Source organism: Puma concolor, chromosome C2 (genome assembly GCF_028749965.1).
Source record: "Puma concolor isolate L17-30 chromosome C2, mPumCon1.1.hap2, whole genome shotgun sequence".
Classification (NCBI taxonomy): Eukaryota; Metazoa; Chordata; class Mammalia; order Carnivora; family Felidae; genus Puma; species Puma concolor.
The window spans coordinates 80,917,552-80,934,919 of NC_141675.1; the positions used below are offsets into that span (position 1 = coordinate 80,917,552).

At 38.1% G+C, this 17,368-nt stretch overlaps 1 protein-coding gene across 6 annotated transcripts in view; it reads left to right on the forward strand.

The window, feature by feature from the left end:
- Positions 1-10,014, forward strand: part of TPRG1 (tumor protein p63 regulated 1) — a 219,632-nt gene extending 209,618 nt beyond the window's left edge. For all 6 annotated transcript variants that reach the window (XM_086674984.1, XM_086674981.1, XM_086674982.1 and 3 more), the window contains exon 6: positions 9,487-10,014. In XM_086674984.1, the coding sequence (XP_086531110.1) occupies positions 9,487-9,681 (195 nt within the window). In that variant the 3' untranslated portion in view covers positions 9,682-10,014. The remainder of the gene's footprint in view (positions 1-9,486) is intronic.
- Positions 10,015-17,368: the final 7,354 nt, after the last annotated feature.

Sequence of the window (17,368 nt, forward strand, 5' to 3'; positions counted from 1 at the left end):
CTCATATAAAACAGTTGTGAGAATAGGAAATAATCATTTTTTGGCATTGACTTTCTTGTTACAAGACATAAAAATAATCTCATGTAATATTATGTAATCAGACTATATTTATTGATTACAGTTTACATGTTTTCATGCAATTCAACTAACAAAAACCCTGTGAGGTCAAGATAGCTATCTCTGTTTTTAAAATGAGGGTACTTAGAGTGATTAAGTGAATTGACTAAGGTATTAAAATAAACTAGCTCCCTTTCCACACCCAAATAATTTGTAAATAATCAGGAAAATGGACATGAGCTTGAAGAAATTCTGTGTGTGTGTGTGTGTGTGTGTGTGTGTGTGTGTGTGTGTATTCATTGATGTGATATGTAATGTGATATATTTCTGACAAAACTTGATTATCCTCAATTGTTTCACATACTTTTTATGTATAATTTGTAGTCTCATCTCCCCTGTTTTAACCATTTTCTTGCTGGGTTCTTAGGATGTGTGGAGAGTCTTGCTGGAAGGGACTAATGACTGAGCCCAGAGCTGGTAAATAACAGTGAATGGTCATGAATGCTTTATAACCAAACCAAAAGGATCTACAGACCAATCCTTTTTACTCTTTTCTGGCATATTTACCCTTCTTTTCAAGGGAATTATGAAAGTGAACCAACGTGTTAGCAATTAAATGTAACTTTCGTTTCCCTTCACATCATTTTGACAAATACTCATTGAATACCCACCTAGCTACATGCTGAGCAACGTGCTAGTAAACTGGGATACTGAGAAGAATAAAACAGATTTTGCCCTCCAGACACAGAGTACAGGGAGAAGGTAAAAAAAAAAAGTAATTAACAAATTATAATTTAATATGCTAAGACTGTTAATAGAGTGGGATTCACAAGGTTCTATGGGAGCCCAGAAGAGGGAACAAGAAAGTCCAAAAGCTAACAGGTATAATGATATCTGAAGTGAAACTCAAAGTATGAGTGATTTAAGCATCAAAGGAGGTGGGGGAAATACATTTTAAATAGAAGAAAGATGATTGGAACCTGCAAATTACAAAAGTACATGAAATGTTCTTGAATAAAGAATAATTCATTTTAGCTAGAATTCAAAGCATGTGTATGTACGCATATGTGTTGGCAGGGGAGAGTTGGGGAATGGAATAGGAAGAGGGTGCGGATTAGGATATATAGGAACCTCTCTTGGAGGAAAGAAGTTTCTGCCTCATCCTCCTTTTTCTCTCTACATACCTGAACATACCACAGTCAAGGTGTCTCCATAAAGATAATTCCAGGTAAAATATGTCAGGATGATATAAACATTCTATCCAGCTGTGACTTTTCAAGTGGTTTCCAGTACTGGGTATTGGATGGATTTATTCTTTATCTCCGCATGCTTCATTTCCTATAGAGGAACACTGAAACCTATAGCCTGAAGGTTTGGAAAACCTGCTCAGCTGAGGAATGCACGCCTGCAGGCATGAAACCTGGTCTCTTTACCCAGTGTAAACAGGAAGCAAGTTATGGTTGTAATAAGGAAAACTGAGACTCTGGGCAGTGAACTGCTGGCAGACAGCACCTGAAGTAAACCAGGAGTGCAGTCACTCAGGTGGTAAATACTTGCTGTAAAGTCCAGAAGAACGTTCAGCACTCCCCCCTACCTCCAACGAACCCACCCACCCACCCACACACACCGCTATACTTTACCCTAACCAGCACACAGCTCCTATGTAATCAGAGTTGTTAAAACTTGACCCTCTGTTTTTGAGACTGGAATAAAAGAAGGAGCCAGGGGTGGGTGTATAAAAGCTTTTAGAGAAAAGTATGTGGCTGGTGGCATTCATATCAGATGACACCGCGTTCCTGTCACACAGACTGAGTTCAGGTGCTTGAAATGCTCAAGAGCCAGTTTGGGGACTTGGCCTTTTGTCTGCCTTTCCTTCAATGCACTGCTTGTCACTTTGTCTTCATGGTCCCTCCTCCTTTTAGAGGGAGCACTGAAATGACTAGAAATAAAGTGGCATCTGACTCTAATGAGATGCCAAGTTCATTGGGTATGAAATAGCATCGACTTTTTCTTTCCAGCACTCAGATTCTGAGGCCACGGAGGATTCTCATGAAATGAAGCTTACGATGAGGACTGGAGAAGCAGTCAGTAATCTAATCTAAAAGCATTTATTTATCTATGAAAAGGTATCCCAGCAGTCCAGAGGGTGTTGGCAATGGGAATGCTGTGGTGAATTACAACTTGGTCTTTAAGAAGTCCTAGTTTGATGGCGATATTGTCGAAGATTTGTTGATAGTGTTTTTGATTATTGGTAATAGGCTTCCTTAATGGCCTTTGCAGTCTGACTCCAAATTCCAGCCTCATTTCATTCCACTTCCCCAACTCTTCCTAAAATACATGAATATGTGTACCTGCACATGTGAGCTTATGGACAAACTCTCCATTTATTAAAGTTGGTTTAATCTTTACAGCCACCCTCTGTACTTGATGCTATTAGTATTCTTTTTTGTGTGGAAAAGGAACTATAAAATTTAGAGAGGTTGGATAACTTGCCCAGAGTCACACAGCTAATGAGTGCCATATCTGCAACTTAAGACCAGATCTGTTTGATCTCAATACCCATGTTATATCATACATACGTCCTTTAGTTCAGTGCTTTTCAACAGGGGATGATTTTACCACCCTCCCATCCCCCTGCCGGGGTGGCATTTGGCAATGTCTGAAGACATTTTTGATTCTCACATTTAGAGTGAGGATACTATTGGTATATGGTGGGTAGAGGCTAGTGAGGCTGCTTAACATCCTAAAATACAGAGGACATCGTCCCCTGTCGCAAAGAATTATATGGCACAAGATAACAATAGTCCTAAGGTAAGGAAACTTTGGTTCATTTACACAGACAAACAGCCACACTTGTGACTCTAATTCTTAGAAAACTGGATGAAATATTTAAATGGAGATAAAAGTGAAATGCAATAGAATAAAATATTAATTTTTGCCTTGAGTATACAGGAAGGCATTGTGAGAGAGAGGGTATTTGAGCTTGGTTTGGAAGGATGAATAGGAGTATAGACAATATAGATCTTTGCGGATTGAGTAGGCCCTATGCATCTTATGCCAAGTCAGAGCTAGAGGTTGCTAGGCAAGCTTAGTACGGTGTTTTTCAAAAAATTTTTTAGAAGCATAAGACTTTTAAAAATAAAATCTTGAAATTGAAATATGTAAAATGGTTAAAAATAGAGTGGATCTAATTGGTATGATTGCAGGGACTGGAGGATGTTACCTGCTTGGCTTCCATATCTTCTCCCCAAACCCTCAGGAATATCTGTCATCCCAACATTGTTAATAACGGCACTTCCTTTCTTTTGAAAAGAATCTTTGTCTGGATGATAAATTATATGGTCATCCAACCTATGAAGAAATCTAGTGTTCAAAGGAACATGTTTTGAAAATTACTGAGTATAATTTTTTCCTATCCCTTCTTAAAAATAAGGAACACAAATCCTTTTCTAAATAGTATAATTTTACTGCTCATAATAGCAGTATATTATAGAAAGAGGACTTTAACACACTTAAGTCAGGAGACTGGGATTCCAAGACTTTGCTCAGTTGCTTATTAGTGATTAGCCATTGGACAAATCTCTGAAACACTTGGACCCTCAGTTTACCTATTAGATCCCCTATGCATTGCCCCCGATGCCTAGCATCTTGTCCAACAAAGCTTTCTGAATTTGTGGATTTCTAACCCCTGCCCTATAGTCTATCTTGTTTATACTTTATGAATATTGTTCTTGACTATAGGATCTATAATTACTATTTTGGAATTGTTAACTATACCTATGGTCTTATCATCTGTTTATTTCCTCATGTCCCATGCTCATGTATCCAATTGGCCGTTAGAAATTACTAAGAGGCTTACTGGTTAGGCACATCAACCACATGTCTGGAACAGAATCCTTGCCCCCTGCACCTCACCACTTCCAAGTCCTTCTGCCCCAGGCTTTCCCAACCCAGTAATGATATCACTTTCTATCCAGTTGCTCAGACCAAAAATCTAGGTGTCATCTTTGAGTCCTCTGTTCTTTTCATCCCTTATATTTACTCATGCCAGCAAGTTGTATGGCTCTGCCTCCAAATAATATCCCTAATTTAACCAGTTATCATGTTCTCCACTTCTCTCCTGGTCCAAGCCACCATCATCTCTTGCCTAGACTACTGAAGTGATCTTCAAACTCCTCTTATCTTCTGGCTTCTAATCTTGACCCTAACAGTAAATTTTCCATACAACTGTCAGGATTATTAAAAACAACAACAACAACAACAACAACAACAAAACATACATCATTGAACTTATTTTTAAAATCACTTCAATCCAAAGTCCTTAATATGGCCAACAGGATGCTTTGGGCCTAAGATTTCATTTCGATCTCTTTCTTTTGATCACTATATTCTAACTACACAGGCTCTTCCTCTGTTTTCCTCAGAAGAAAACTGAACAATGGCTAAATTTGCAATGGACAAAAATCAACTTTTTACAGATCTTTTTTTTTTTAATCTTTATTTATTTTTGAGAGAGAGCATGAGCGGGAGAGGGGTAGAGAAAGAGGGAGACACAGACTCTGAGGCAGGCTCTAGGTTCTGCGCTGTCGGCACAGAGCCCAACATGGTGCTCGAACTTATGAAATGTGAGATCATGACCTGAGCCGAAGTCTGATGCTTAACTGACTAAGCCACCCAGGTGCCCCCAAAAATCAACTTTTTGATTTAATTTAATTATATGGACGAGAATTCATTCAATGACAATTTTTTCAGAAAAAAAAAATAGACAGTAATACTTGTATAACTTTGATATAGGTTCGTATTAAAAATATAGAGATAAGAGAAACAAAGTAAAGGTGTCATCTTGTACCTGTTTTTCTTTTGCATTTGTCTCCTTGATCAATTGAAAACTTCAAGAATCTTGGGGAACTAATATTTAGGATTTTCTTTCAATCTAGAGTTTAAAGGCTTTTTATTTTGAAATAATTTTAGGCTTACAGGAAAATTGCAAAGATAGTAAAGTTTCCATGTACCTGGCATTCAAATTATTCTAACAACTTACATAACTATAGTAGAGTTATCAAAACCTGAAAATTAAACATCAGTACAATAATATTAAGTAAACTACAGGCCTTATTCAAGTTTCACTGTTTTTTTGTTTTGTTTTGTTTTTCCTAATGCCTCTGTCTGTCCCAGGATCCAGTTCAGGATTATGTATTACATTGAGTTGTTCTGTCTCTTTATTCTCCTCCAAACTGTGACAGTTTCTCAGTCTTTCTTCTGTGTTCATGATCTTGGCACTTCTCACGAATACTGGTCGGTTTTTTTGTAGAATGCCTCTCAATTTGGGTTTGCCTGATGTTTTCTCATGATTAAATTGAGGTGTGTTTTTTTTTTTTTTTTTTTTGAGCAGATACTACAGAAATGATTTATGTCTTCACTGCATCATATTGTAGGCTTATGATGTCTGTGTGTCTTATTACTAGCAGTAGTAACATTGATCACTTGTTTAAGATAGATTTAAGATGTATGCTGGATTTCCCCTCTGCAAAGTTAGTATTTTTCCCTTTATAATTGATAAATATCTTGGGGGAGATACTTTGATACTCAACCCATGTTTTTTGAAATTATAGTGTCTGAGGGGAACTTAATGTATCTGTTGGCATCCAGGGAACTCTGTTACTTTTAAAAAGCTCATAACAGAGTCAAAAAAATGTTTTCTGGAGTCTGTGATTCGTATTGAGGAAATTGGCATTCCAAATATGGAACTGAAGGGAATAGAACTAAGAAAGTTAAAGTCTTGGGGCACGTGGGTGGCTCAGTAGGTTAAGTGTTTGACTCCTGATTTTGGCTCACATCATGATCTTGTGGTTCATGAGTTCATGCTCCCCATTGGGCTGTCACCACAGAGCCTGCTTGGGATTCTGTCTCCCTCTCTCTCTGCTCCTCCCCCACTTGCTCTGTCTCAGAATAAATAAAAATAAACTTGAAAGAAAAAAGTTAAAGTGTTTTTGCCTGTAAATAATGAAAATATTTGTACCTATAAATAATATGCTTTATAAAATGCTTTTGAATAATTCACTTACATTCATGCAACAATCTCCTGAGGCTGACATTCAGGGAACTCTGTTACTTTTAAAAAGCTCATATTAGAGTTAAAAAATTATATAAATGATACAAATGATAAAAATTGTACAAATCTCATGAGGTTGGCTTTTACTGTCCCTATCATCACCATTATTAGTTTCCCTTTTCAGATCTAGAAACTAAGGCTCAGTGAGATTGTATGGTTTTTCCAAACTCTAACCGTTAGTAACTGATAGGGCAAGGAAGCATACTTGGCCCTATGCATCTATGCCAAGCATTTTCCCACTATACACAGTGATGGAATATATGTGGTTAGATAGCAGTGAGTTCCCCATCATTGGATATGTCCATGTCCAGGGATGTAGTTTTTTGGTGAGGATGTGTCAAGGCAAAAACAACAGATGAATGGCTAGAATTGATAAGCTTAAGGTCACTTCTAACCTTGAGATTCCATGATTTTCAACCATAATGATTCAATGCCTATGTTATTAACTTATTCTGTCCTTTTTGGTTTTCTCTTTTGGAAGTTGAGGAAAAACCACTTCTTTCTGCTTTTCTTATTCAATCAGCTAAAGCACTGGTGGAATTAGCTGAAAGGAAAGATGTCCTTCCTTCCAGAATCCCCAAGCTGTTATGACTATAGTTTGTGTCACTCAGTGACAGCAATGTTTAGATCTCCAAGAGGATGCTGGGACTGCAAACGAGTTATAAGAAGTGTCTTCTGTCTGTCTTCGCTTCTACAGACTGAAGCTCAAACAAAACCCTACTTCTGTGTTAGTTTACATTATTTAGCCTCAGTGAAGTGAGTTTATTTATTTTTTAAGGTTTTTTTTTTTTTTTTTTTGAGAGAGAGAGAGAGAGAGAGAGAGAGAGAGACTGGGGGGAGGGGGGAGGGGCAGAGAGAGAGGGAGAGAGAGAGAATCTCAAGTAGGCTCTGTGTTATCAGTGTGGAACCTGTTGTGGGCCTTTATCTCTTAAACTGCGAGATCATGACCTGACCTGAAATCAAGAGTCAGATGCTTAACTGACTGAGCCATCCAGGTGCCCTCTGAGTTTGTTTATTTATTTATTTATTTATTTATTTATTTATTTATTTATTTGATGTTTTGATAATATTCAATTAGGTAAATATTACTTTAAAGAAAAGTAGAGAAATACATCTGTTTATTTTGAAAACCTAGAGATATTAAGGTACTCCAGCAAACTATATTGTTTTCTCATCATAGCCACTAATTTTTGTTACTTATGACATTATCTAAAAAAAAACTCATAGATTTCAATGCTTTTCAAAAGAAGAAACTAAGACTCAAAAAGGGGAAATGAATTTACAATGCCATACAGGTATAAAATTATAGAAGTTTTATTTGCATGGCTTTTTTTCTTTTTCTTCTTTCTTTCTTTCTTTCTTTCTTTCTTTCTTTCTTTCTTTCTTTCTTTCTATCTTTATTTTTTTTTTTTCGTAGGGTTGCCAACTGCCAATAGTCGATACATTCTAATTTTTAAATGTTTTTTCCTTACTAATAAGGAAACTGAAACTGGAATGAAAAAGTAGTTTGCCCAGGGGCAATTTGGTATAAAATTAAGTATCCAGGATAAAATCTCTATGGAAAATTGTTATGGGGAAAGACTACAGGCTTCTCTTTCTTCACTGAAAGATCACTCTTATGTTAGTCTCTTAAAGCAAAGATTGGTCTCTTCTTGGAATCATGGGAAGAATAATGGACACTTTATAGAGGATGCTTAATAATTTGAATTGATATTGGAATATACTCTAATAGGAGTCTTAATTTAGATTAGTGAGCCAGTTGCCTAGGAAACAGATTTGGATCTCACTGTGAATAAGATTTTATTCCTAATGTTCTTTTTTACCATACTGCAGAAAGTGGAGTGACTGTGGATAAGTCATTTACCTTCTATGAGCCTTGGTTTTCTAATATGGAAATGGTGATACCTTCTTTGACATACCTAATACATTTATGTTAGAAAGAGATCATGGATATAAAAGAGCTTGTTGGAAATAGAAACATATGAACTTTTGTTTCATTTCCTTGCTTATATATGTTTATTTTTTTTTTAATTAAAATTTCTTTACATTTATTTATTTTTGAGAGACAGAGAAAGACAGTGTGAGCAGGGGAGGGGCAGAGAGAGAGGGAGACACAGAATCAGAAGCAGGCTCCAGGCTCTGAGCTGTCAGCACAGAACCTGATGCGGGGCTCGAACCCATGAACTGTGAATTCATGACCTGAGCCGAAGTCGGATGCTTAACTGACTGAGCCACCCAGGCGCCCCTATATCTCTGTTCAGAATGCTCCCTGAATTACCCTCCCCTTAACCCAATTCAACTTGGCTTGACCAAAATAAGGATTTTTTTTTCCCTCATTTAACTTAAAAGTTCAGGATAGGCTGACCTAATAATTTGAATGATTTTGTCAATAATTCATCTCTTTCTGTATCTTACTTCTTCCACCTTCGTTGGCTTCATTCTCAGGTTCTCACTATGTGTGGTAAAATGACCTCGAAAACCTCCAGGCTTTCTATCAGTTTTGCAACAACATTGGTCATGTGCCCTTACCTGCACCAATCTCTGTGACCAGAGAAATGGACTCCTCTGATTGCTTAGACCTGAGCCATATGCTAAAGTAGACTCCTCTTATACTATTTGGGCTAAACTGGGAGAGGGTGGTCCTCCAAAGAAATAAAGAGGTACTCGTATTGGAAGAAGAATCTGAAATGATTGAAAGGATGCTGGTTTGAATAGAAAAAACAGCTGCCAACCAAACCCTCCCTAATTCCATTTCACCTATTGAAACTCTAGGAACCCTTTGATGATTGTCTCAAGAGTTTTCTTTTGAAGTCATTTCTGATCCTCTTCCTATGTATGATTTCTCCCTCTTTTGCATTCCTTTACCATCTTATTGTGCCTGCTGTTCATTTTCATGAACTTTGTATAATGATTTACCAAGTTCATTTCTTAGATTATTAGAGTGTTACTCCTTTGGACACAGAGACTATATCTTACTTGTATTTAAATCTTCAGCAGCCAGCAGACATCTGATTCATAATAGACTATCAGCAAATATTTATTAAGCTGACTACTAAATGCTGTACAAATTACGAAGGATGAAAAACAAACAAGATGAGGCAGATAATTTCATTATGTACATAATTTATTGACTGACCGATTTATTAAAAGACTAACAGAAGCAATGTTGACAATTCTGAGAAATGACATCTATGTAAGGAAGTAAGGATAGCTACAGCCCCAGGACAGTGGTCAACTTTTGTGAGGACTGGCTAGGGAGAAAGTGTGTCTGGACCGACTCTGCATTTACTAACTCTGTGCTTTCTTTTCCTCTTCAGTTGTCTGGGTTCACGTCTAAACTTGTTGCAGCTATCCAGAATGCCCACAAGAATTCCACTGGATCTGGAAGAAGAAAGGGACTGATGGTGTTAACTGAACCCATTTTGATTGAAACCTACATGGGGCTGATGTCATTCATTGGAAACCGCAACAAACTCGGCTATTCCCTTGCCCGTGGGAGTATTGGTTTTTGAGACTCCTTCTGGCATTATAAGTATGCCATCCACTGATCTACCTTCATTGAAGATTGTTTCAGACCACCATATATTTGGACTGACTTAGTTCCTTTTAAATACTATTACATGGTATTGAACACTTAGTATCTTAGGAAATCTATAATCTTGATTAGACTGATGGATGCACACTTCAGACCTCATATAAGGACAATCAAATTTCCTAACCAGAAAATAAATGCTCTTAAGCTTATCAAATAATATTATCATTGAATACCTGATCATAAACTGAGGGCAGAGTCTCTGGCTTCTTGCTCCTCAGTCCTCCAAATGTAGGCATTTTTTGGATCTTGAGCTTGAGCCGTTTGATTCTGATGTCTTTCCCTGGGGTCTGACTATACTATTTTAGCTACTCTTTTTATGAGAATGCCTTCCAAATCCCCATTTCCATCCCTGATACTTCTTCAAGATTTAGTTTTGTATTTCTGTCTGCTGATCATCTATATGATTCAATGGCCACTCATATTCAGCATCTTCCAAATCCTGGGTTTCTCTGTGGCATTTTTAGGGTCCCAGTCATCATTCGTGAAATCCATCAGTTTTGATTTATCTAAATTCCTTGCCAGATAATTTCATCTAGTATCTTTCTTAGTCTGTTTGGGCTGCTATTACAAAATACCACAGACTGGGTGGCTTATCAACAAGAGAAATTCATATCCCACAGTTCTGGAGGCTTGAATGCAGAGTTCAGGGTGCTGGCCTGGTCAGGTGAGGGCCCTGTTCCCAGGTGCAGACTTCTCGTTATATCCTCAGACAGTAAAGGGGAAAGAGGGTTCTCTTGATCTTCTTTTATAAGGGCATTAGTCTTATTCATGAAGGCCCTGCTTTCATGACCTAATCACCTCCCAGAGGCCCTACCTCTTAATACCATCATATTTGGCCTCAAGATTTCAGCACATGAATGTTGGAGCACACAAACTGTCAGACCATGGGAGGACCAAATGTATGTGTGCCTAGCATTGTACCCCAATGCCAAGATGTCAACCTTAAAGTTCATTCTTCTTTGAAAGTTTTTCATGAACTCCTTTTCCTTTCCATATCCGCAGGTATATATTATTCGATCAAGTCTTTAATTCTGTTCACCTGGATGATTGTCATCGCCTTTTACTTGGAATCTTTGATCCGAGGCTGACACTGTTCTAATCCATCCTGCATTTGGTTGCCAGATTTCTAAAGCACAATTTGGCCCTATCAGTCCCTGCTCAAGAACTTTTAATGGCTCACTTTGTTTTGCATTTTTTTTGTTCAAACATTTATTTCATTTTCTTTTCCAATAGCAGACCCTTTCCGTCTATTGAAATCTGTTTTGGATGCCCAGTATGTGAAACAGATAGAAGTGAGGCCACCGAGATTGAGGGGGATATTGGAATGCTCCTGGCTTCTTCTTTTTTGGGTCTCAGAGGTACCTTCTGTGGAATGTCTCTGGGTCCCAGAAGGTATAGAGGAGCACATTTTCAAAAACACTGTCCTACCTTATTCTCTTTCCTTTGCTCTTTTATCTCATATTTTCTCTTTTTTTTCTCCCTGACATGTCTCATTTTGAACACAACTCAGGAGATATCTTAACTGTTTTCATCTCTTCAAGTTTCTTTTCTTTTTTAATTTTTCAGTTTTATTTTCTATTTATTTTGAAAAGAAGCTTTGAATGATCAACACCATAAATATTATGATAATCAGCTTTTTAAGCATGTCCCAGGACCCAAAGTTGAGACACCTTGGTTGGTATTCATGTTAAAAATTGTACCTTTTTTTTTTTTTTTTTTTTTGGTGGAGGGAGGGGTTGTGCAGAGTGTTTTTAAAGTCTTCTCTTCTAAAAACTTCCTCAATTTCAAAGATTTGTCCTCTGTTTCATTCACAAATATCAATTTGATGCAGGCATTCAAAACCCACGCCTTGAATAACCATCATTTTATTTCGTCTTTGTCTTTGTTTACTTCCATTAGTGTTTCTCTCCCTTTCCCTCTTTCCCCTTCCCAGCACCCATTCCCCCCTCCCCATTGATGGCAAATATTGTTACAGTCCCCAAGGCAGGGAACTTCTATTCAGACTGTAAAAGGAAATGTTGAAATTCTTAGCTGTCCTGTCAACAGTAGTGGAATGAAAAGTCGTTGGATTGTTTTGGCAATGGTTCTAAAGCAGGCATAATTGGCAAATTATTATAACACTGCTGCCCGAAAATCTCTATTTGCCTCAAGATAGTGGCATTTGTTGGCAGAAGCATCTGAAATGTCCAGCACATTCTTTTCCATTACCATTTAAGGATCAACCTGACAATTGACTTCTTTCTGCACATTTGCCCCCCTTGTAAACGAGGACAGACTGTGTTTCCAAGTGACTCTCTAAAGGACACAGTGCAGCATCACCAGTGCAGAAGATGAGAGGAAGGAGGTATCTCTCAGCCCTGAGGTCCAGCCTCTAACAATAGGATAAGCATTTAATAATACCAAAGCTGTTTAATATGGAGAAGAATGAGCTCAGAGATAACAAGGGAATGCTTTTAACATTTCACAAAGACTGTCTAGTGGATAGCCCATAAACTGATACATAGGGCCTCAATAGCAGGTTATGACCAGAGGGTGAGAAGATTTAGGAATTTGGAAGGCAGTTCAAGATAAGAGAGAACTTCTTATAGGTAGGAATGTAAAAAATGGAATGGGTTGCTCCTTGGAATAGTGAGTCCTCCATCCCTTGATGTGTTCAAGTCAGGACTAGATAAAGTAGATAGAATTGTGTATGGGATTGATAGATGGGTGATTGATATAATACTTTAAGGCTAGAGACCTTATGATTTTCCAAATAACTGTTGCTAATAGTTAGACAATTAAATCAATTTGATTTTTTTTTTCCTTTGGAAATAACTGAATCAGCCATATGAGACCTTAGAAAATTACCCTAACTTTCCCAGGATTTAATTTGCTCCTCTGTAGAATGGAGACAATGATACCTTTTCTCCCTACTTCATAAAGATCTTGTGAGAAGAACTCAATGAAATAAGGTTAAGTTATTGTATTAAATAAAAAGCATTGAGCACATGCCTGTAGAGTGATATGACTTGGAAGCAGAACGTAGGACATCTTAAGGCAACTATATTTAGTTATCTCTCAGAATTTTTTTGGTCACTATGGACCTACTGCCCACCATTCTTGCATTTGACGCTTGGTGTTCTCACTTGGGTTTTAAGCTCAACAGGACATACAAACTGCAAACAAGGGGACCTAATATATGCTTGGGCTTTTCATTCAGACTGGCATCTGAGCTACACCAATAAAGTTTCCAAAAGGGACATCATACATTTGGTTGGGAATAAGATAATATACAAGAAGCATGAAGTACCAGGCATATCATCATAAAAATTTTATGGTTGGTCATCCTGTTTATCTGATCTTTATCTCATTCAGGAAATCCCACTAGAAAATACCCAATATGTCACCTTTCAAAAACTGCATGAGCATCTTTATTGACAGATTGCTCAAGGTCTCCTGATATGTCTTGGGCAGTTCTGATGGTTAGAACATTCTCTTTATGTTGATTTAGACTCTGTAACCTCCTCTCAGTAAAAGAAAACAAAATGCTGGAGTGGGTTTCGTCTGAATTTTCACACCAGGATGTTGGACATTTGGGTACAGAGGCAAGGTTAATGAAATCTCTAATGTTTCCAAGAAGGGGAGCTGTAACTAACTGCTAAGCCTGACCTTCAAGTGGGCAACTGGGCCTCTTTGGAAGCCTGACCTTTGGCCATTCTCTAAGGCAGAAAAGAGAAGCCAGTTTGCATGACTTGGATTTTTTTGCATTGAGACCTGTTCTCCCAGTCCCCGTGCTGAAACATTACTAAGAAAGCCGATTTACAGAGCCTGGGGGCTAAGGAAGCATAGAAACCATCCAATCCAATGCTTTCATTTCACAGAATATGAAGCAAAGGTCTGGAAACTGGAAAGAAATTGTTTAAAAAGCAGATGGTGGATTTTTGGTACTGGGATTAAATTCTAAAGCTTATAATTTCCTATTTCTGGCCCACTGTTCTTTGCATATATCTCTATTCCCAGGGAAAGGCATATTATCTAAGTCAGGGCATCATAGTTGCTGGGTTAATGCTGAGGTGAGAAAACAATAGGTCACCGTTGTTTAGGGGGGAATTTCCAGAAATTACCTGTCTTAAAGGCTAAGGTCACTCATAGAACTCTCTGATTTCCTATCTGATCAAAAAGCCCAAACAAAGCTGCGGAAGCAGGCAGAGCCAGCAGATATTTTGTAAGGCAGCTTTACCTCTGCCTGGCATTTTGTAGGGCAGGACAGGGGAGGGCAAAAGTATTAAATTTAGGCTTAAAAGCTCCTCAAAAATTCTTTACACACAAGAGACCAAGTTGGAGAAAAGAAGATGACTCATGCCAAGGGGAAGAAAGAGAGACTAATGCCTGTGGTTTTCAAAGGTTAACAACAAAAAAAAAGCCCAAGTATTTGCACAGGGATGAATGCTCATTGGCTCTTGGCCAACAATTATACAAGGGCTTGTGCCCACATCCTGTAGCTGTGGTTTAGGGACGCTGCTCATGAGTGACTTCTTATGCTTAGTGGCAGGAAACTTTAGTCACTGATGTGTAAACTCACCTTTGGTCTGCGCCTCCCACAACGTGCTCCTAAGGCAGTTAGGGGGCTAGGCCTACAGATTTCCTTGCAGATACCTGCTTCCCAGAGGCTAGGGAAGAACTCCTTTTGAGGCCTTGGAAGTGACTGAGACCTGATCAATACATAGCTTATTCCAGCAACCCCTTAGAATCGTAGCAACCCCTTAGAATAATTCTGTGGCCACAGGGAAGAATTTATGATATCTTCTGCTAAACTCTCACTTTAGCTTCAAATCCCAAGACAAAAAAACGCATGACCTAGATTTCATTTCAGGGCTGCAACCAATGGGAAATATGAGAGGCAAAGTCGTAAGGTTGCTCCTGAGACTAGATCTTGTATCTGATGGGGTATTTTGCACTCAGTCTTAAAAAGTTCTTAGCAGGGGCGCCTGGGTGGCTCTGTCGGTTGAGCGTCCGACTTCGGCTCAGGTCACGATCTCACTGTCCGTGAGTTTGAGCCCCACGTCGGGCTCTGTGCTGACTACTCAGAGCCTGGAGCCTGTTTCGGATTCTCTGTCTCCCTCTCTCTCTGACCCTCCCCCGTTCATGCTCTGTCTCTCTCTGTCTCAAAAATAAATAAACGTTAAAAAAATTAAAAAAAAAAAAGTTCTTAGCAAACATCTTACAAGTCTCCTCCTTGGTGAAACCAAATGGAATTCGCAAAGAATTGCTCAAAAAGCAGATGGTGAATTTTTGGCAATACTGGGATTAGATCCTAGAGTTTCCAATTTCTTATTCCTGGTCCGCTGTTTTGTTTTGTTTTTTCCCCAGGTACCTCCATTCCCAGGGAAAGGATGACTTCTAAATCAGTGTATCATAGTTGGGGGGGGGGGGGTGCTTAAATTGAAGTCACAAAACAATAGGTCCCAATGTAATGAACTCTTGTAGTTTTAGGTAGGAAGGGTCAGGATGCTACATTATAGATAGAGAATATGTCAAGATCATGTCAAGAATGCCCTCAACCCAAACATGCATAGCAGCTGCAGGCTGAGCTTCTGCAAAAATATTTCCAGGGCAGAGAATCTCTGACTTTCTATGGCAGCTAATTCTGCAAAGCAGCTGCAGCAAGTAGAAAGTTTTTCTGAATATTGCACCCAAATCTTCCTCTCTAGAAATTTATGTATTTAATCCTAGATCTTCCTCTTAAGTTACTCAAAATAAACCAATTTTGTATTCCATGTGGTCACACTTCAAATAAAGGCAGCTAATTGGTACTCTCCCCAAAGAAATGCTTGTGTGTGTGTGTGTGTGTGTGTGTGTGTGTGTGTGTGTGTGTGTTTTGATGCAAAACCCCCAGTTCCTATAACCGTTCTTTATAGGATGAGTTATATAGAGCCCTTATTGCCCTTGTCTCATTTGTGGTATTCTGTTTGGTTAACAACTCTTTGAAAATATTGTATTCAACACTGGCCCAGCAATTCAAATATAGCCTGACCAGTGCAGATTAGAGTGTGGTTTTTCTTCATTTGCCATCACACTACTGTTAATGAAATTTACATTTTCTCTATCATACTGTGTTTACATGAAACCTGTCAATTTCATACTGTATATAACATACTTTTTTTGATTTAGTAATCTCATTTAAGAAACAAATGAGACCACTTTAGTATGGATTACTCATAGTAAACCTATGCTACTTCCTAGGAATCACTGCTTTTCCTTTTTGGCTTTTAAATTTATTTGTTAATTTCTGTCGCTACAGTATGTGTTTTATCCTCAGTCAGTGACAAATTTCCTGGCAACCAACATTATTTTTAAGTGGGATTGTCTTTTTTTTTTTTTTTTTTTTTTTTATGTCTTCAACCTAGAGGACATGGTGAGCATGGCTACCGTGCTGGGCAGCTAAGCCAAAGCAATAGTCAGAATGGTTTGATCCACAGATGTCTTTGGCATTGGTTAGTTGATTGTTTTGTTCCTAGAGCAAAAATAGATGAGCAGCTCACTCAAGTCTTATTTCCTCTGTATACACAGGAGTGAATGGAAGCATGACTGGAATCAGCACGTGTTACCCCAGGATACCATTATCCTCACTGAATTCAAATTGCCCAGTTCAATGGCAACAATTCCCATGGTCATTTCTGGCCTAGAAAGCATGGTCACAATGGAGCCATGTCCTCAGCATGTTGAGATTCCCCTCACAAATGTATTTCTCATGGCTTTGGTGAAGAAAGTGTCTAGGGATGTTCAGAGGGAACATAGAGGGGAGGTGGGATCCTATATAATTATCCATTTTAGCCTTTAGATGCTTTCCTTGAGAATTTCAGCTTCATTCAGTATATACCTCCTTTGGCCCCATGTTTAATACAATTCACCACGCAAACAAATTGAGCCATTTTTAGTGGCTCTTATACCTTGAATCTAGAATTGTGGCCTTGGTGCACTGTAATCAATAAACTTTGCTCCAGTATTATATTTCTTCTACTCTGCTCTGATATCCTTAGCATTGGTTTCCATTCATGTTCTCCAGTTTTTTTGTTGGTATAAATTAGCAAAACCTATAATTATTTGAGGGCATATTTTACCTACTCATGAATCACACATTTTTTACTTGTTAGAAACTGAATGTGGTTACAAGTCTTCAAACAGTGAGAATGGATTATTGTACACTTTAATCGAGTGATGACTCCAGCTACAATTTGAATCCAGATGTGTGGAGGTTTCTTCTTCTCCTCCTCCTCCTTCATATGTGTATATATATATATATATATATATATATATATATATATATATATGTATATATATAGTGCTTGAGCAGAACAATACATTCCCTGACACCTGGCATACTGTTTTCATTTTTTTTTTTTCACCTATTATTAAAGATCATCAGAGTCAGTTTGCTTTCAGCTGTTGAGACTACCAGTACTCTCAGGATTATATCAACCTTCCAAACCTATGTCGTATTTTAGTCAAAGGGAAACTGATCACGTCTCAGTTCTATAAGACATCACAATGGTCTATTTCACTGATGATACCATATTGATTTAACCAGGTGAACAGGGAATAGAAACTGTTCTAACAATTGTGTA